The sequence below is a fragment of the Nematolebias whitei genome, chromosome 2 (genome assembly GCF_014905685.2).
Source record: "Nematolebias whitei isolate Nwh7 chromosome 2, NemWhi1, whole genome shotgun sequence".
Lineage (NCBI taxonomy): Eukaryota > Metazoa > Chordata > Actinopteri > Cyprinodontiformes > Rivulidae > Nematolebias > Nematolebias whitei.
The window spans coordinates 44,422,260-44,441,656 of NC_056499.1; the positions used below are offsets into that span (position 1 = coordinate 44,422,260).

At 39.9% G+C, this 19,397-nt stretch overlaps 1 protein-coding gene across 1 annotated transcript in view; it reads left to right on the forward strand.

Moving 5' to 3' along the window:
- Nucleotides 1-19,397, forward strand: part of LOC119426981 (protein kinase C-binding protein NELL1) — a gene marked incomplete at its 5' end in the record, with an annotated part of 564,971 nt that overhangs the window by 353,881 nt on the left and 191,693 nt on the right. Inside the window, one exon of the mRNA XM_037694556.1 lies at nucleotides 10,698-10,823. Within this exon, the coding sequence (XP_037550484.1) occupies nucleotides 10,698-10,823 (126 nt within the window). The remainder of the gene's footprint in view (nucleotides 1-10,697; nucleotides 10,824-19,397) is intronic.

The following is a 19,397-nucleotide window of genomic DNA, read 5'->3' on the forward strand; positions in this document are numbered from 1 at the left end:
AAACTGGTTGATCCACTCTGAGACGGTGCTATTTAAGAGACTGAGCTGAAAACAGCTCCTAAGACTGAGGAAGTCTCTCGGATGAGAGACGAAACGTTTCTACATTTTTTTTGTTGATTTGCTTTGTTTTGTTTTTTTGAATGTCCAGAGGACCAGATTTAACTTTTTTTAGATTTACTTAGACTTGTCCAAAACTTTTGATACTGTAGATCACGACATCTTATGCCATAAGCTCACAAATACTAGCTTCTCAGATCACACTGTTGGCTGGTTTTCCGTCTCTCAGATTGGAGGCCATGTGTTTGACACTATGGTACTTTGTCTAGCTATTTAACTGTCACTATGGTGTGAGACAAGGCTGTTTTAGGACCCACTCTTTTTATAATTTATTTAAATAATGTAGGTAAAAACTTTCCTCATGCCTCCTTGCATCTCTACGCTGACGATACAATTGTTTATTGCCGAGCTAACACAGTTGCCAAGGTTTCCCAGCTTCTACAGTTGGCATGTGACATCATTCAGGCTGACATGTTTAATCTCAAAATGGTGCTAAATGCTAAAACCAATGGGATGTTGTTTTCAAACAGAAAGCTGGTGCCAGCAGCTCTTCCCCATATCTCTTCCATGCATGGTGTTCCTATAGTTTGTAGATTCTTACAAATACTTGGGAATTTTAATTGATGCACATCTCTCTTTTGAGCCACATGTTGAAAGCTTGATAATGAAACTGAAATTGAAACTGGGTTTCTTTTTCAGAAATAGATCTAGCTTAACTCTGAATGCCATGAAACGCCTTGTAGCAGCTACTTTATTTTTTCATTCAACCTTTATTATACAGGTTAGTCTCATTGAACCGCGAGTACTCATTTACAAGAGATGCATGTTTTAAACAAAGAACACAGATGAGGTACAGACAATAATAGACAATCATAAAAATGTAAACATAAAATGAAAATTAAATAGAAGAGCTTATATAAAAAATGGGTCGGAACTGTGGCGCAGTTGGTAGAGCTGCTACCTTGCAGCGAGCAGGTTACCCTGGTTCAAATCCCGGTCCGGGGCCTTTTTGGGTGGTTTTCTCCCACAGACCAAAAACCTGCATGTTAGACTGATTGGTAACTCTAAATTGTCCTTAGGTGTGAATGAGAGAGTGAATGGTTGTTTGTCTCGTTTGTCTCTTTGTGGCCCTGTGATGGGCTGGAAACCTGTCCAAGGTGTATCCCGCCTCTTGTATAGTGATAGTTGGACATTGGCACCAGTGACCCCAACGACCTGAAAAGGAAAAATCTGCTAAAGATAATGAATGGATGGATATAAAAATGAAACAATATTAATACATTTTATTAAAATATTAAACTTTCCTACCAGCCATGGACTACGGTGACATTATTTATATGAATGCCCCTGCCGGCTCCTTGAAGATGTTGGATGCTGTCTACCATGGGGCACTAAGATTCATAACTGGTTGTACCTACCGTACCCATCACTGCCCCCTCTCTGTACTCCTTGGTCATCATTATCTACATGTAGGCTCTCACACTGGTTCATTTTCATCTATAAATTCCTCTTTGGTGTGCTACCTTCTTATATCTCCTCCCAGATGTCACATCGTCAGTGCAGTTATGGCGTGGGCTCTCAGGGATTTATTACCTGCAGCGTTCCCTCAGTGTCAACTGAACTCGGCAAAAAAGCCTTTTCTTACTCTGCTCCTGTAAACTGGAACACCTTGCAAAAAGATCTTAAGCTATCAATTATGATTTCTATAAGGGATTTTAAACATACAATAATGTCAATAGAAATATCAAAGTAAATATGTTCTTGTTTTTAGTATTTTACCTTGAACAAATGAGACTGTGTGTATTGTATTTGCCACAAAACATATTCAACTGTGCAGTAAACTGTTAAAAAGAAGGAAGATGCCCATTGAGATGTCTCCCTCCATCTGATGTATGAATTTACTTCCGCAGGTGTGGGCTCACTGGTGTACATTTAAGATTTGCAGTTAAAAAAAACACCAGTGAGAATATTTTGCAGCAACGCACACGCTACCTGTCATCTGTGTAAACTGTGCTGCTCTGTCTGACAGAGGAACTCTGTCACATTTTCAGTTTTCTGAGTGTCTGAAAGTGTCAGCGTGCAGCTCAGTGAATGGCAGCTCCTCGCTGGAGCTCCACAGTGACAGATGGATTAAACCTATTCTCTTTTACTTTCATTCTTCTGATAAAGAGCCATACGGCTCAGTTCGTCTTCTCACATGTTCGCTGCCAGACAGAGTCAACATTATGCATTTTATGGTTGCACACTTTATTCTGCTCGACCATGGTATCTCCTCTGGGTGTCCTCTAAAGAGGCAGTAATGAACACATTGATTGCTGTACATCTAAATGCATTCAAATTAAATGCCATCAGCATTCTGTTTCTCACTGAGAAGTGATACACGGTGTCAGAAAAGGTGTTGTGCTGCATGTTGATTTGATTACAACATGGAAAGATAAGCGCATTTACTCACTGACATCAGTGATCTGAAAACTCTTCAAGCCATTATTATGGAGGGTAAATTACCGTAATGAAGATCCTTTTAAGTCCCGGGGTAATTTAGGGTTAAGTTGTTTTGCTGTTTGTGCAGATAATCAGAGTTATTTCTGCTAAATGAAAAAAAGAATCTCAGTAAACGGTATTTAAGATCAGTTTTTTGCTTTCCAAGTCAAACTCTTTACAGAGCAACACAGTGTAAATTATCAAGTTAAACATTATATATTACTTTATATTTTACTTTTATATTGGTCAGCTGAAATGCAACCCCCCCCCCCCCCCCCCAAAAAAAAAAAACCCAACCCAAATAATAAAAAGATCAAATGCATATCTACGGGCAAGTTTAGTCAGTCCTTTTAAATGTACTTTAAAACTTGGAGGTGTATCTGTTGCTCTGATTGCATTATAAAGTTTGGGCTCTTGCACAGACAGATATTTTGAGTGTAGATAAAGTGGCATTAAATAAAAACACTAAAAATAGTCTTACATGGCATACAGCTACTGGAGTTCAATCTCACCAAGTTTCTTACACAAATATGTTGATGAAGCTTCTTAGTCATCCAAGATATGAAGTTGAAATGCAACTAAAATAATAAAAATAAAAAACATACATATGGACAAATTTATTCTTCTTTTCTATGAACCTTTGAGAGGCCAAGATGGGGTAGAGGTAGAGCAGCTGACCTGGGACCAGAAAGTCACGGTTCAATTCCTGCCGTTCCCACATGCCGTGGTGTCTCTGAGCATCACACCCAATCCCCAATTGCTCCCTGGGCACCCACATAGCTGCCCACCGCTCCACCTGCGTGCATCTCAGGTGTGATGGGTTAAATGCAGAGAACTAATTTCACCATATGGAAACAAACAATAATGACAACACACAACACTTTACTTTTATGTTTTTTTTTTTGTCATTTCATAAAAATAGCAATTTATATTATTGAGAATTAGACTCATTAGCACAACATTCTAGATAAAAGTAGGCACACATTGTTGAAACATTACAAGACTTTTATTTTCCTTGTCAGACAAGTCTAGCCTTTGTGCTGTTTTTACTAACACAGTCTTGATAAACTAAACTTTGAGACTGATATCAAGTCACATTTTATTTTAATCTTAATTGCACCACCTTGACACTGAACAAAGTGTCAGTAAAACATCACCAATCAGCCTGCAGACTGTTGTCATCATCTAAAGATTGTAACATTTTAAAAACATTTATGTGTACCATTGATGTTTGTAGTTCTTCAGTTATATCAGTTTGAAATGTGTGTTTTGCTTCTTGGTGTTGTCATTTGCATTTTCAGTTTATTGCAGTACTCGTGCAATTATTTTAGCCTGATTATAAACATAAATGCAAACATATCTATATTACAAAACTATAATTTTCTCACTCTGAAAATAATAAAAACGATAAGCTCTTTACATAAAGTCAATTAGAAAAAGAAAATAAACAAGTGGAAGTCTGAATGCAATGCTCTGCGCAGCTATAATGGGCTATAATTGCCGAGCGAAATCACCTTCTGTGCACATGAAAACTGACAGGTAGAGGTCAAAGGAAAGGAGAATATTGTGGTGCTATGAGTGTGCATACAGTGTGGAAGATGTTATTTAAAGGCCTCGCATTCAATGGAGGAATGCATATTGCTGTCTGTCTTCTATGCCAGACTTTTAAACTGTGATAATCTCAAATTGAAAGTAGACTTTTTGGTCAAACCGTTTTATTGATTTGTTTTCTCTCAAATGACGTTGCGTGATCTCAAGGAATATCAAAGCACTTAGAGCAGGGGTGTCAAACTCACCTACAAAAGGGGGCCAAAATAATTTTTTTTTTCAAACTATGGGCCAGTTTCAGTATCTACATACACGTAAGTTAGATACCCAACATCTTTTCTTGGTTGCAGGTTCCTCAGCAAGAGTTTGATTGGTCTCATTTGATGTTTTCTGTTTCATTTTTGACATCATAATCAAAGATTACTCAAAAAATTCAAGTGATAGAAGTATTTTACGTTTCACATATCATCTTGGGGGTCAGATAAGATGCCAACGAGGGCCACATTTGGCCCCCGGGCCTTGAGTTTGACTTATGTGACTTTGAGTATGTGTTGAGGATCAGTTTCAGCCACCACCACATCAAACTGGAGCCATTGTGTGTAAAATTGTTGGATACAAATATCCTCTATTCATTTTACTCACTCAAAGAAGCCACACTCAAGGACACAAGAAGATTTTTAACTGGTTTTACCTGCAAGGGTAGACATTGACAACAGGTTACACAGATGTACAGAAGTTCTACAAGCATGGAGCCCAGTCTCGAGAATCTGCCACGTGCAGCGTGCACGCCTTGTTTTTATAAGTTCATCAGCTCCTGGCACAGACATACACTGATGACCTTGGCTACACAGTTGTACATGCAGGATCAAATCAGCTCATCATTCAGCCCTCTCTGAGAGAGAAAATAACTCTCTGATAACTCAAACACATGGTTCATGGGCAGTTAACATTCTCAGCCACAGTAGTTAAAAACATACATAAACCTTGACTAAAAATACCCCCGACAAAAATTACCTGAGTTACAGCCGTTTTTTGTTCCCAATATGAAAAGGCTGCGACAACTCGCTTAAATTGCATTTGTTCCCTAAATTCAGAGGTTATAGATGCACGCCTACTCATTCTTTGTCTAAAAGAGTTATTTGAATGTTATTCATAGGCTGATGAAGCTCATGAAGTTTTAAACAAAGAACTTGTTCCATAATTAGCTCAAGTATACGTTTTGGGATCAGGGAGTGGTGGCGCAGAGGTTAATGAAGGCTAGCCTGTAATCGGAAGGTCGCCCGTTCAACTCCCCGTACCGACAACATCAAAATATGAGTAGAAACGATGAAACACCAACACCTGCTTCCACCCTCATTTGCCCCACTCTGGTCCCTTGAGCATGGCCTTTAACCCCCACCATCTGCTCCCCAGATGGCAGCTCTCTACTCCACACAGAGGGCTGTGGTAGCTTGTTGGTCTGTGGCTGCACCAGGAAGGACATCCGGCGTAAAAACAACTTCCAAATCTTTAGTTTGCTTTGGTGACCCCTGAAGAAGGGATAAATAAAAAAATAAAAAATAAAAGTTTTGGGATTACTCAACTACTACCTCACCAAACTTTAGCTTAATGTCTGTAAAACTGACTGATTAATAGGCATTTGTGATTGCTAAGATCTCTACTATGGCAGCCATCTTGTTGGCCACTTGCTGAATCCAAATACCCCCCCCCCCCCACACACACACACACACACACAACATTATCGACTGCCTTCACTTTTAGCTGAAGGCAAAATAACAAGGCGGTTTTTAAGAAGGTATTTTAGCAAAAACCCCATTATAAGTCCAACTTTACTTTTTACTTCACTCATGTCTGTAGCTCATGTTACATTAGTTTTTTGAAGTACATCATAGCTAGATGTCCGTATGTGGTTTGTGCTTTCACAAATAAGATGGTCAATTCAAAATTACAGTATCTACAAATATGACTAAAATATAAAATTCTCTTTGAAATTGAATTTTAATCAATATAAATGTTTCTGTTATTTCCAGTAGATCTAAAAATGTGTTTTGGAGCTTTATAAAAAATAAATCCCACAGTATGCTTACTTCTCACATTAACAGCATGCTGCTTTATTCCCATGTTACCATGGTAACAAGGTTACTCAGACAGTGACGTAATTTAACAAAACATAGACCATGTTTATCACTTTAAACATGCACATTTCATTTTTGCTTTCCCTCTAAATGCTGGTCTTGTTGACAAATTATGACAACACCCTGCTGTGTGACAGCCAGTCTGCCGCTGAATGGAGTCAAAATGGAGTTGTGTTACGGCGAGCAGGCACTCAAACAGAAACGCTGGCATTATTCAGATACCAAGCTCCACTCGTTTAACTTTAGAGAACCAAACAAATCCTGTGAAGACTTCTGAAGTCTAAAGTCTTCATTGGTCGGGGGCTGAGTGTTGGACTGGGGGTCAGGTTTGGGGGTCTGGACAGTTCCGGGGAGGATTGGGTCACTGACCCCAGTCCTGGTCAGTGCTCGGGTCTCTGTGCCAGTCTATGGCCTTGGTCCCTGATGATGTGGTTGCACCTGCTCTTGGGTGGATGTATTGGAGCCTCTGGTGGATCCCTGGTGATCCCTGGTGGATCCCTGGTGACCCCAATAGGCACCCCTGTTCACTGAGATCCCTGGTGGATCTCGGTGAATGGGGGTGCCTATTGGGGTCAGTGGGGAAGCTGGTTCCCTGAAAGGGCAATTGCCACCTCAGTTTTTCCTCCCCATCCCCACCACCTTCCGCCACCCGCTCCATCACACCACCACTCAAACAGGGCCTAGGGGTGCAGGTGCGCCGCTGAGCTGCAGGGAGGATCCTCCATCTCCATGGTCCCGTCGAGACCTGAGCCCCAATTTTATTATACAACTTAGACACTCACTTATAACATTTTCATGAAACACACATGTATCGGGTCTTGGGGTGGGCACACGATGGCATGCAGGGGGTGAGGTGTGTAATCAATCTCCCCTCCAGTACCTGCGCCCACTCCCATATGTAGCATGTGGACATTTAGGGCTCTGGGAAAGGGTTCCGGGGGTGAACGGGTACTGTCTGTTCTCTGGTGGTGGTGATGGGGGGTGGTGGTGGTGGTGGTGGGGGGGGGGTCTATGTCGGTCACCGCCTCATCCCCCCATTTTAAAAGACACTTGTTTCTAAATGTATCTCCATCCATTTCTCATTAAGACAAACATTAGCATCGAATGGACTTTTCGGAAACAGCCTGCTCGAAGTTACTGATCTGCTCCATTGGGCCAGATCTGGACTACACACTCGTTTTACACCCTCACACTCTTCAGGGTTATTAGACTAAAGAAAATAAAGAGTTTCTACCAGACGGAGACAATTATATTGTTGGATAGAAGCTTGTTTCCATTAACCTCTACATGAAGAGGTGAGGCACACACATACACAGAAACACGTGGACATGGAAAACATAAGCAGTTGTCAGCCTTCCTGCCTCGCAGCACCCAAACACTCCACGTTCAGACTCAGGCTTTCCTCTTTTTTTTTTAAATTGTTCCATATTTCTGTTTGTGCCAGACACACTAATACACAGAGAGGGTTGTGCTGGTGTACTGAGTCCTATCCTGTCTTATTTTTAGCTGTTCCCCCTACCCAGTCCTGACCTACATCAGAGCATGAATAAAGCAGCAGAGAGATGAAGAGAATGTGCTCTGAGGGGGGGCGGGCAGGCAAGGAGGAAGAGAAGGTCTGGTTTGTAGAGGGGATGAAGAAAGCAGAGAGAGAGAGACACGCTGGCAAATCCGGAAAAAAAAAAGAAATCCCCCTGTGTAAAATGACAGTTCCAGTTCTGTCAGCAGACCTCACCTGCAAGATTGCCTCCAGAAGAAGCTGCAGAGGGCGCACACGCACACGCACACACACACACACACACACACACAGGCGCACGCACACAATGTTACTTACATGACACAGAAGAGAAGAACCTTGGAACAACATAGATCAAAAAGCCTCACCGTGCCTCAGAATGAACGCTTTTCTCACTTCTAATGAAAGCTGACAGAAGCGCTGAGCTCTTGAATGATTGAGGCTGGAAGTCGGCGACATCTCGGGCCGACCGCCATCACCCTTGAACGAGACGTTGGTGCATTTCACCAATAAAGGATAATCAAATGAGTGGCTTTTAAGGTGGAGTAGTGCTTCTGAACAGGATGAAAATTTGATTCAGGTACTGCTTCGCAGCCTCAGAGCACTCAAATAAGTCTCATATTTTTCGATGTGGCAGATCAATGGCTTTTATGCTCAAGGCTATCGAGGCTTTGTACACCTAAGTACATGATCTTTTTTTGTGCAATTCAGCACTCTGGATGAATGCTTACTAAGGATGAAATTTACCAAGAAAAAACCTTCTGGTGTTGCATATAAGTCAATTACATACTTCATCCACATTCATTCTGCTGGAAAGGGAAAGTATGAGCCGAACACCTCGAGGCTAAAACATATTTATCCAGAGAAAGGATATGGAGATTTCTCCTCTCACTCTTTTTCCCTCAAGTGTGGCAGGCTATGTCCCCTAAGTGGTAAAAAGACCTGTTAGCCTCAGGAATCTGGTTTTCTGCAGCACATAGAAGTGCTTTAAACTGTGCAAATACACGTGCATGCGCATAGAAATCTAAACCCCTTTGCATAAAGCCGCCCCCGTGTGTTTCACATCCCATTTCATCAGCAATCATGCAGCTCTAGCTAATGCGTTCCTGAGCCACGTGTTGTAATGCCCATACCATGTCTTTCAAGCTACATTAGAAGAAGAGGAGATCTGTGTATAAAGAGAAGGTGTCATTTATCTTGATATTAGCTGTGCATAATGGATGTTAGGAGAGATGATGCCCTCGCTGCTTTTCTTCTGGTTTCCTGAGGTGACGTTATTTCCCTTTACAGGATTTTGTCTACTGATGGTCTTTTTTAAACTTCTTTCTTTAAGGTCTTTTGTTGATTTCTCTTTGTGACACTGTTCCTTCTTTTCCATCTTTTTTCTATACATTTATTGAGATTTTGAAGGGAAAAAAAAGTTGTTTTTTTTGTTTGTTTGTTTGGAAGAATGATCAATCTTTCAGACTGGTTTTAGTTGTGCACATAGTTCAAATTAGAGGGAAAGGGCAGAGTTTGACCTTTTCATTTGAGACTTAGACTCTCCCAAATATTTTGTAAAGCAAAAATCCACTTTAAGCTTGTGTTTTCTGTCTTAACACTTCTGAACTAATATGAGGAGTCTCTTTAAAGATCCTTTTTCTGTCTTTGACAGGAAAGCAGATTTAAAAAGTTATAAAACCACAAACACTTTTGACGTGCCAATCTTTTGGGGAAACATATCGGAAAAGCTCAAACTAAGTCAGTTATAAACATTTGAGCTTTTGGAGTATTGCCTCTTCATATTCTTATAAAATGTTTAATTTTTTATTTTTATCAGATTAATCAAAATGTTGGCCTAGGTTACTTATTGATTATTTGTGTGAATGCTGACTCAGCACTCAGCCCCTATTGTTTCCATGTTTATGGTTTATCTTGTGCATTTTCATAACCAAATGACGTGGGTGCCATTTTAACCCTTCATACATCAAACCATTTGGTTTCATTGAGAATGGTGTGCTTAGTGTTTGCACTTTTTATGCTTTTTACTTGTTAAACCTTATTTACAGTACAACAAAATCTCCTATGGAAAATCATTGCGATCCTTTCAGTTTTTAAAAAAAAAATGTTGTTCGACATGTTTGCTCTAATTTTAGCTTGTTATTCTTCTATTAGCTTAAAACTATGATTTTATTAATTGCTGTTAAGTTACACCTTTGCTAAGCTTTTTTTAAATTTATTTCTGTGTTTCTGCAATCAGGTAGTAAGAGCTGTTTTGCTAATAGTAGCTTTAAGCAACTGTTTAGCTTCTATTGGCTAAACATTGTTTTGCTGTTTTAGTTACAGTTTAGCTAAGTTTACCTTTTAGCTATGGTTTTGCTATTTTTAACCTTTAGCCACGGTTTTGCCTATTTTAGCCTTTAGTTGCTACATTCTGAATTTAGCTACATTTTTAATTTTAGCTTTCAGCTACAGTTTTGCAAATTAAGATCTGTGGGGGTTTTGAATTTCAGGTATTTTTTTATTTTATTTTCCTCTCAAACCCTAGCCGGTTGAGGTAGATGACCACTTCTCCTGAGCCAGTTGACTTTTGGATTACAAAGTTTTTTGTGTTTTGTTCCAAGTGTGTCATTTGTTGTAAATATATCTCTGTTAAAGGTGGCAGACAACCTTAAACCAAAAAACAGACACTGGAATAATTTTAAGACATCAGCCATAAATACATCTGTTTTGAGCAGCATTGTCTTCATGTAGAAAAATAATCAACCCCACGATTGTTACTGTATAATTCACACACTAGTTGTCACTGACACAACTCAAAGAAGTGATTTCCGAGGGCTTGCTGCTAAAATGTGGTTAGAGCAGAATAGAAAACGCAGCCCAATAAACTTCCTTCATCATCTTCACACAGTCGCTCAAGGAGTGTTTGTCTTTAACGAACTGTCACAGAGGTAATAATCTCGATCTGCTCTGTTTTTCCTCAGATATCGATGAGTGTGCAACACAGATGCACTACTGCCAGTCCAACACGGTGTGTGTAAACCTGCCTGGCAGTTATCGTTGTGAATGTCTACCAGGTTTCATCAGAGTGGACGAATACTCCTGCACTGGTATGTCTGCATTCATGTAAACACATTACTAAATCATTAAACAAAGATTTCTAGGAACGCACATCACCAGTTGCTTTCATGCCAGAGTTTTAGACTAAGATCACCTTATGATGATCTGCTGAATGAGCCGTTCAGGTTAAAACCTTGAAAAAGTTATTGTGCATCATATCATACAATAGTGCAAGATGTTCCTTATATGCTGTCAGTGACTCAGTTATCATCACAGCTCAACGTCTGTAAAATTATCCATGTTACAGGCATTTTTATGTTGGCTAATGTTGACTAACGCTGGTGACTATCATGAATTGGGTTGACTCCAGTAGTAAGCTGTAGATGCAAATCATGTGATTATTTTTTAAAGGTTTCACTAAAATATGTGCACAAGTTTATGACATATATTGCTAACAGACTTGACTCTAAATAGTTAATTGTAAACTTTTACACACAGTTCTTATGCAATCTGTTAACTCTCAGAATGTGTGTTGTGGATCAGTCTCAGCTACTGCCAAACCAAATATTATGTCATTATCTGTCAAATTCACTGGTTTATAGGATTCTTTGTGCTTTTTAATGCAAGTTGACTGAGGAAGCCACCTGAAAGCATGTTGACTCCATCAGTTCCAGATGTTCATTTAATGTTTGCATTCTGAAAGTTTCATTAAAATGTACCCAGCGGTCCATGACAGATTGTGATAACAGACACATACAGTGCATCTGGAAAGTATTCAAAGTGCTTCAGTGTTTACACATTTTATGTTACCACCTTATTCCAAATTGTTCTAAATTAATATTTTTCCTCAAAATTCTACACACAATATCCCAATATGACAATGTAAAAACATTTTATTTGCATATTTATTAAAAATAGAAAACTAAGAAATCACATTTACATTAAGCATTCATAGCCTTAGCCATGAAGCTCAAAATTGAGCTCAGATGTATTCTGTTTCCACTGATCCTCCTTGAGATGTTTCTACAAATTATATGAAGTCCACCTGTGGTAAATTCAGTTGATTTAGAAAGACACACCTGTCTGTAGGAGGTCCCACAGTTGACCGTGCACGTCAGAGCACAAACACCAAGCATGAAGTCAAAGGAAGTGTCTGTAGACTTCAGAGGCAGGATTGTGTTGAGGCACAAATCTGGGGAAGTATATAGAAAAAATAAATCTGCTACTTTGAAGGTCCCAGTGAGTCCAGTGGCCTCCATTTGTAAATGGAAGGTTTGAAACCACCAAGACTCTTCCTAAAGCTGACCAACTGTCTAAGCTGAGTGATCGGGGGAGAAGGATCTTTGTCAGGGAGGTGACCAAGAACATGATGGTCCCTCGGTCAGAGCGCAAGCATTCCCCTGTGGAGAGACAAAACACCACTCCTTAATAAAAGGTGCATGGCAGCCCAGCTAGAGTTTCCCATAAGGCACCTGAAGGACTGTCAGATCGTGAGAAACAAAATTCTCTGGTCTGATGAGACAAAGACTGAACTCTTTGGTGCAGATGCCAGGCGTCATGTTTGGAGCAAACCAGGCACCAGGCCGACACCATCCCTACAGTGAAGCATGGTGGTGGCAGCATCATGCTATGGAGATGTTTTTCAGCAGCAAGAACTGGCAGACTAGTCAGGATAGAGGGAATGATGATTGCAGCAATGTACAGAGACTTCCTGGATGAAAACCTGCTCGAGAGCGCTCTGGACCTCAGACTGGGACGACGGTTCATTTTTCAGCAGGACAACGACCAAAAGCACATGGCTACCATCTCTAAGGAAGGGCTTCAGGACCACTCAGTGAATGTCCAGGAGTAACCAAGTCAGAGTCCAGACTTGAATCTGATTGAACATCTCTGAAGGTATCTGAGGAAAGGGATGCTTTTTTCAAATAGGAAGTTGGTCCCAGCAGTTCTTCCTCCGATTTTATCCTCAAATGGTGTCCCCATTGAGTTTGTTGATTCCTATAAATATTTGGGTATCTTGGTCGACTCACATCTCTCTTTTAAGCTCCATGTGGAAAACTTGGTAAAGAAACTGAAAGTTAAACTGGGTTTCTTTTTTCAGAAACAGATCCTGTCTAACCCTGAATGCTAGGAAACGCCTTGTATCTGTGACCTTCCTTCCCTCCATTGATTACGGTGACATTATTTACATGAACGCTCCTACAAGAACCCTGCAGATGTTGGATGCTGTCTATCATGGTGCACTAAGATTCATAACTGGCTGTGATTATCGTACTCACCACTACACCCTGTATTCACTGGTTAACTGGTCATCATTAACTTCACGCAGACTCTCTCACTGGTACATTTTCATCTTTAAATCACTTCTTCACCTGCTGCCTTCATACATCTCCTCTTACATGTCTCTGTGTGAGTGCAGCTACAGCGTGCGATCTCAGGACATTTTTACCTGCAGTGTTCCCTCAGTGAGGACTGAACTAGGCAAAAGGGCCTTCTCCTACTCTGCTCTTGTTTCTTGGAATATCTTACAAAAAGACTTGAAGCTCTCGACCTTGACCTTTCTAAGTGGCTTTATGAATCTGATCTTGGCCAAAAATTTGTGTATAAATATGGGAAAAAACATAAATAAGTCACAGGGCTAGATAATTTATGCAAAAAGGTGTGACATACAGCGGAAAGTATGGTAATTTTGAATAAAGTTGTAACATAACAAAATATGAAAAATTCCACTGCAGTTTTTTTCCACCTAATGTTTGTGGCTTCCTTCCTTAGATAGATAACTTTAATAATTGGCATTTATAATGAATGTGTTTGTTCAGTGCCCTGAGACGACTTCTGTTGTGACTTGGTGCTATATAAAAAAATGAATTGATAATGAACTGAATTCATGTTTCAGGTCATACTGAAAATTTTCCCTGGGATTTCATACAGACAGCTTTGATTTTAAAGTTCCTCTAATCACCCAACTTTTTATTAAGCTCTACTAGCAAGTTGAGAGATTATTTTTCCAATAGCATTACCAGGATTTCTCCTTTTAATGTCTTCTAGAATTAGCATGTTATCAAAGAATGCAGGCATTTTTTTTAAAGCTCTGTGGATCTTAAGCTATTTCTTAATAAAGCTTTCCATAGCTTTTTTTTCCTTCGAAGGGATGTTTAAATGGCACATTTTCTCAAGGGTAAATAGGATGTGCTTGGTTGCTGCTCAGTGTTTCTCAAGAGAAGTATTCTTTAATTAGCTAACTGTTGGCAGACACACAGGGACAGGGATTCATGGACAATCAATCCATTTTGTGGCTTGTAAACTGTCCTAGCTGCTGACTGGGAGTCCAAGAAGGACTCTTTGCATCTGCAGAGAGAGATAAAACCTTCTGCTGTCCTCCCTTTTCGTCTTCCCGCTTCTCCTTGTGCAGAGGGTGTCAGATTGTCAATGTAGGACCTCATATTTCACATTTGCAGAAGAATTGCATGTCTGCTCTGGTAATTGGTTGTTTTTGTTGTAATCAGAGATCCTGTTCTTCAACTGGGATGGTTTTGATGCTGTTGGCATGATAATAAAGAGGGTGAGATTGAGATTCCTGTTCTTAACCTGTCTTTGCTTTCTTGTTTTCCTGATAAACAATAGACAACTATCCCAAAAAGCTTTTATATGTTCATTAACTAGCCACAAAAGGCTGTTGTGACAGTAAAGATAAAGCCACATAAAAAAGCACCATATTGATGATTACAATTCATACTGATAACAAATATGCATTATTAGATCTCATTTTACTTAATTTCTTGTTTTCAAATTTATTGGGATGTGCTAAATTTTCAAAAATACTGTTCACAATAACATTTACTGCCTACAGTAATTCACAACACACATCCCCACATGGGCCTTAAGCAGCATAAAATAATTAAATACAGATTAAAAAGAAATTACATAAAACATATACAGTATATATATATATATATTTATATATATATATAATGGAATACTAGGACTAAGCCCCTCCATTTGCAACTGGGTACTAGACTTCTTAACAAGCAGACCACAGTTAGTGAGGATACACAACTTCTCCTCCTCTACCATAACCCACAGCACTGGCTCTCCTCTGGGATATGTGTTGAGCCCCCTCCTGTTTACTCTGCTCACGTGTGATTGTGCAGCTACCCATCCAGGCCGTCACATTGTAAAGTTTGCAGATGATACAGTGGTGGTGGGATGCATCACAAACTATGATGAGTCCAGCTACAGGCAGGAGGTGGAACACCTGGAGAGCTGGTGCAAAGAGAATAACCTTCACATCAATGTGAAGAAGACAAAGGAGATGATTGTGGACTTCAGAAGGAACAAAACCATCTACACCCCCCTGAACATAAGAGGATCTGCGGTGGAAGTGGTCTCCAGCTACAAGTACTTGGGTGTACACATGAATGACAACCTCAGCTGGAGCAACAACACCACCAGCCTGATCAAGAAAGCTCATCAGAGACTCTACTTCCTCAGACGGCTGAGATGAGCTGGTCTGGGAAGCTCAGTCCTCACCTCCTTCTACAGGTGTGCAGTGGAGAGCATCCTGTGCTCGAGCATCAATGTGTGGCATGGAGGCTGCACAGCTGCAGAAAGAAAAGCTTTTCAGAGAGTGGTGAAGGCTGCACAGAAGACTGTCGGAGTCAGCCTCCCCACCATCACAGACATCTACACCTCTAGATGCAGGAAGAGGGCTACCTGCATCATGAAGGACCTCACTCACCCAGCACACACACTTTTTGTCCCACTCCCCTCAGGAAGGAGGTTGAGGAGCATCAAGTGTAGAACCACTAGACTGAGGAACAGCTTCTACCCTGAGGCTGTTAGACTCAACCTCTAATCAGGATAATCACTGTGAAAAATCACATCATGTTGCTGCTGATCTGTTTCATGTTGCTGCTGATCTGTTTCATGTTGATGTGTTCATGCGTGCACATCTGCTCACAGACTCATGTTCATGTTTGTGCTGATGTTCAGTGTTTTATGTTATTAGTGCTTAGTGTATATTTAGTTGATGTTTTTCTTAGTTCATATCTTAGATGTTATTACTGTTTTTCTTATACATTTTATTGTTGGATGTAACTGGGGCCCTGTGTACATAATTTCGCTCCACCACATGTACCTCATGAGGCGCGAATGACAATAAAGAATCTCTGACTCTGAATTGAATTGAAATAAATGCATAACAAATGCGACTTATATGGTGAAGCAACCTATATATGTTTTTTTCCCTCTTCATGATGCTTTTTTTGACTGATGTAACTTATACGCTGGAAAATACACACACACATTTATATACACCATAAGATATTTCATTCCAGTTCACTCGCTGTGGCAACCACTGAAGCACTGAGCAGCCAAAAGAAATGATTATTTAGAACAGTGATCCATTTTAATTTGAAACAGTCTTAGTATGAACCACGTGTGGAGCCTAGTATTGAGTTCTAAAATTATTATTATTATTATTATTGTTTTTTTTGTTGTTGTTGTTGCTCTAATATAAACTAACAATGATTTTTTTTCTTTATAGTTTTATTTAAACCTCAATTTAAAGTAGTGTTTAGTGTACAAGTACCAACGAATCAATATACTAAAAAGAAATAGTTAATGCATCCGTTTATATTTATTTATTATAATATGAAAAATTTTTACTCATTTCAGATATTACAGACTTTGTTTGCATTATTTTGTTAGCAATCCAGCTTCTGAACTTTGTTCCTGTTGTTTCTGTCTAACCTGTAATCAGTACTCATTAAAATGGCTATTTTCTCCACTTTAAAAAAAAAGACAAGATGGGCAATCAAAACTTTTTTTTTTCAAATGCAATTCTAAACACATCTTGACTTTAATGTTTGTTTGTTTTTTTCTCTCATAATGATTTAGCAGAACTTAAACAATGTAATTATAATCAAACACACCTACTACCTTACTTTACATCCAAAGAGCCCGAAATGTTTTGAGACAAAGATGTACATGATTGTTCACCTCTCAACAAAAAGAGTCCATTGTGTCATTTCTTCTCACATCATAATGGCTTAGTTTATTAATTTATTTTTTTGGTTTTCTTAAAAAAACAGTAGCAGAATACTTAGTTTTTCAAGGAATATTTAGTTGCACCAATTTTACAGAAAATTATCCTTTTTTAACAAAACAAGCATACAAGAAGAAAAAAAGAAAAACTACTTGCACTGAATTCACACATGAGTGGTTACACTTCAGGGTAACACAGAAGCCCAGTGGTTTGTGTTGACACCTCATAGCAAAAAGGCTGAAGGTTCGCCTCCTAGCCTTTCTGTGTGGTGTTAGCATGTTATCCCCACACATGCATGGGTTTTCTCCAGATTTTCTCAAGGAGAGTGAATGGTTGTTTGTCTCGTTTATTTCTATGTGGCCCTGTGCTGGACTAGTGACATATCCATGGTGCACCCTGCCTCGCACACAATGGCCACTTCTCCCCAATTTTGGGTCCATTACCAGATACCTGGGAACTTGAGGATTCTGGGTAATATCTTAACTGTTCCTAGGATTATGCTTTTTTGGATAAAGATCTTTGAGGTTGTTTCTGGGATATTTTGAATCTACTCCCAGTTTAGGAATCACAGCCAGGTGTGCGGTGAAGAAGACCACTGCCATCAATGAGGTACTGACTTTCCACAGCTTCTTTATTTCCTTAACCAGGTCATTCTTCACCGCAGTTGTTGGAGTCTCTTTAAAGTCACTTGACTGTGGGACTTCCTGTACTCAGCACAGACGGTCATATAGACTATTCCATTTATTTTATTTTATTTTTGTGTATGTTCTTTGTACAGTATGCCTGCCTGCATCTTACAAACAGCAACTATGTAGAAGATGCACGGATGTTAGACACAACCAAGTACAAAGTATAAGGCAGGTCCTGAAGAGCCAGCTGAATGGTAAAAACAAAGTATATGCCATAAACAATCAATGCCAATCATCAGATATGAATCTGGTATAATAGCTTGGCCAAAGGAGGACACAGAGGCCACTGATATTAAGATAAGAAAGCCCCACTCAATGCAAAGAATATCGGACCCCAAATCCAGCACTCTGAGGCTGTACACTATAAAGAAGGGAGGCTTAGGTCAAAAAAGTGTCAAAGCCTCTATAGAGAATGGAACAACTAAGATCCCGGAGTGCATCAGGAGGAAATCACTAATGATAAACTGTTAAGTAAATCGCCCACGCAGCAGAAACCCAATGTGGAACAGAAGGAACAACAGGAGCCATCATGAAAAAATAAGCCCCTGTGTGACAGATTGAGGAGGTGACTGTTATTTAAAAAAATCATACCACTGGCAAGAGAGGGCTGGACTGGTGGACGGCACAGAGGCACTAATCAAGGCCGTACAAGAATAAGCCCTAATCACATGAACAAAAGAGGCTGAGGTCTACATACCAGACAGGACCCAAGTTATTATAATGAATCTTTAGCTGGATTGTTCCTGGGGAGAGATATGTTTGGGTTTCTTTTTTGAATTGTTGCCACTCCAACCTGACTACAGATAATGGATGGATGGATGGATGGATGGATGGATGGATGGATGGATGGATTGTTGAATGGATGGATGGATGGATGGATGGATGGATGGATGGATGGATGGATGGATGGACAAACAGATGGCTGGAATGAACAAACACATTGCCAGACTTCATCTTGCTGGTGGGTGTTTTGCTTTTACCACAAGCTGTAACACTATTTATGGACTCGGTGGTCACACAGTGAACACCCATGACAATAAATTATTTTTCCAGATATCCATGTTCATAAAAAAAATAGAAGAAAACACAATGAGCTAAAGCAATTTTGATGGTGTTTACTGAGCAAACAGCTCAGATTCATTCTCTGCGTGAGGTCATTGTGGCTTCGTGTGGTGATGAATAACACTCGTCTGCCACAGTTTATTCACCATCACAATACTCAACATCTAATTACTATAATTTTCCACCTGTTACTCTTTCACTTGTTCATGCCTCCATAAACAAATTAACGTATTTTAAAATCACTGAATCGACTGACTCTAAGTGACTCCAAGTGTTCAGTTACTCCTTTATTAGGTTTGCACCACTTGCTTTTTCCATCCATCCGCTTCTTCCTTTTCGGATCATGGGGTCAATGGTGCCCATATCCATCAGTAACTTTGCGAGAGATGGGAGACACCCTGGACAGATCTCCAGTCCATCACAGGGGCACATAGAGACAAATGAGACAACCATTCTCTCTCTCACTCACACCTAGAGACACTTTAGAGTTACCAATCAGTCCAACATGCATGTTTTTGGTCTGTGGGAGGAAACCGGAGCACCTGGATAAAACCCATGTATGCATGGAGAGAACATAACTCCACCCAGAAAGGTTCCTGGCCGGGATTTGATCCGGCAACCTTCTTGCTGAGAGATAACAGCTCTACCAACTGTGCCACCGTGTTGCACACCTGCTTTTTCCTTTGATGTTCAAACTCACTTTTTTTCCTCTATTTTACTCTACCCTTTATAATCAGGTTCACTTCAGGATTTTTAGAAGTTTTCTTTCTTATCAACCTGTTCTTTGCAGATAACGTTTACTGTAAATGTTACTGCATGCATGACCA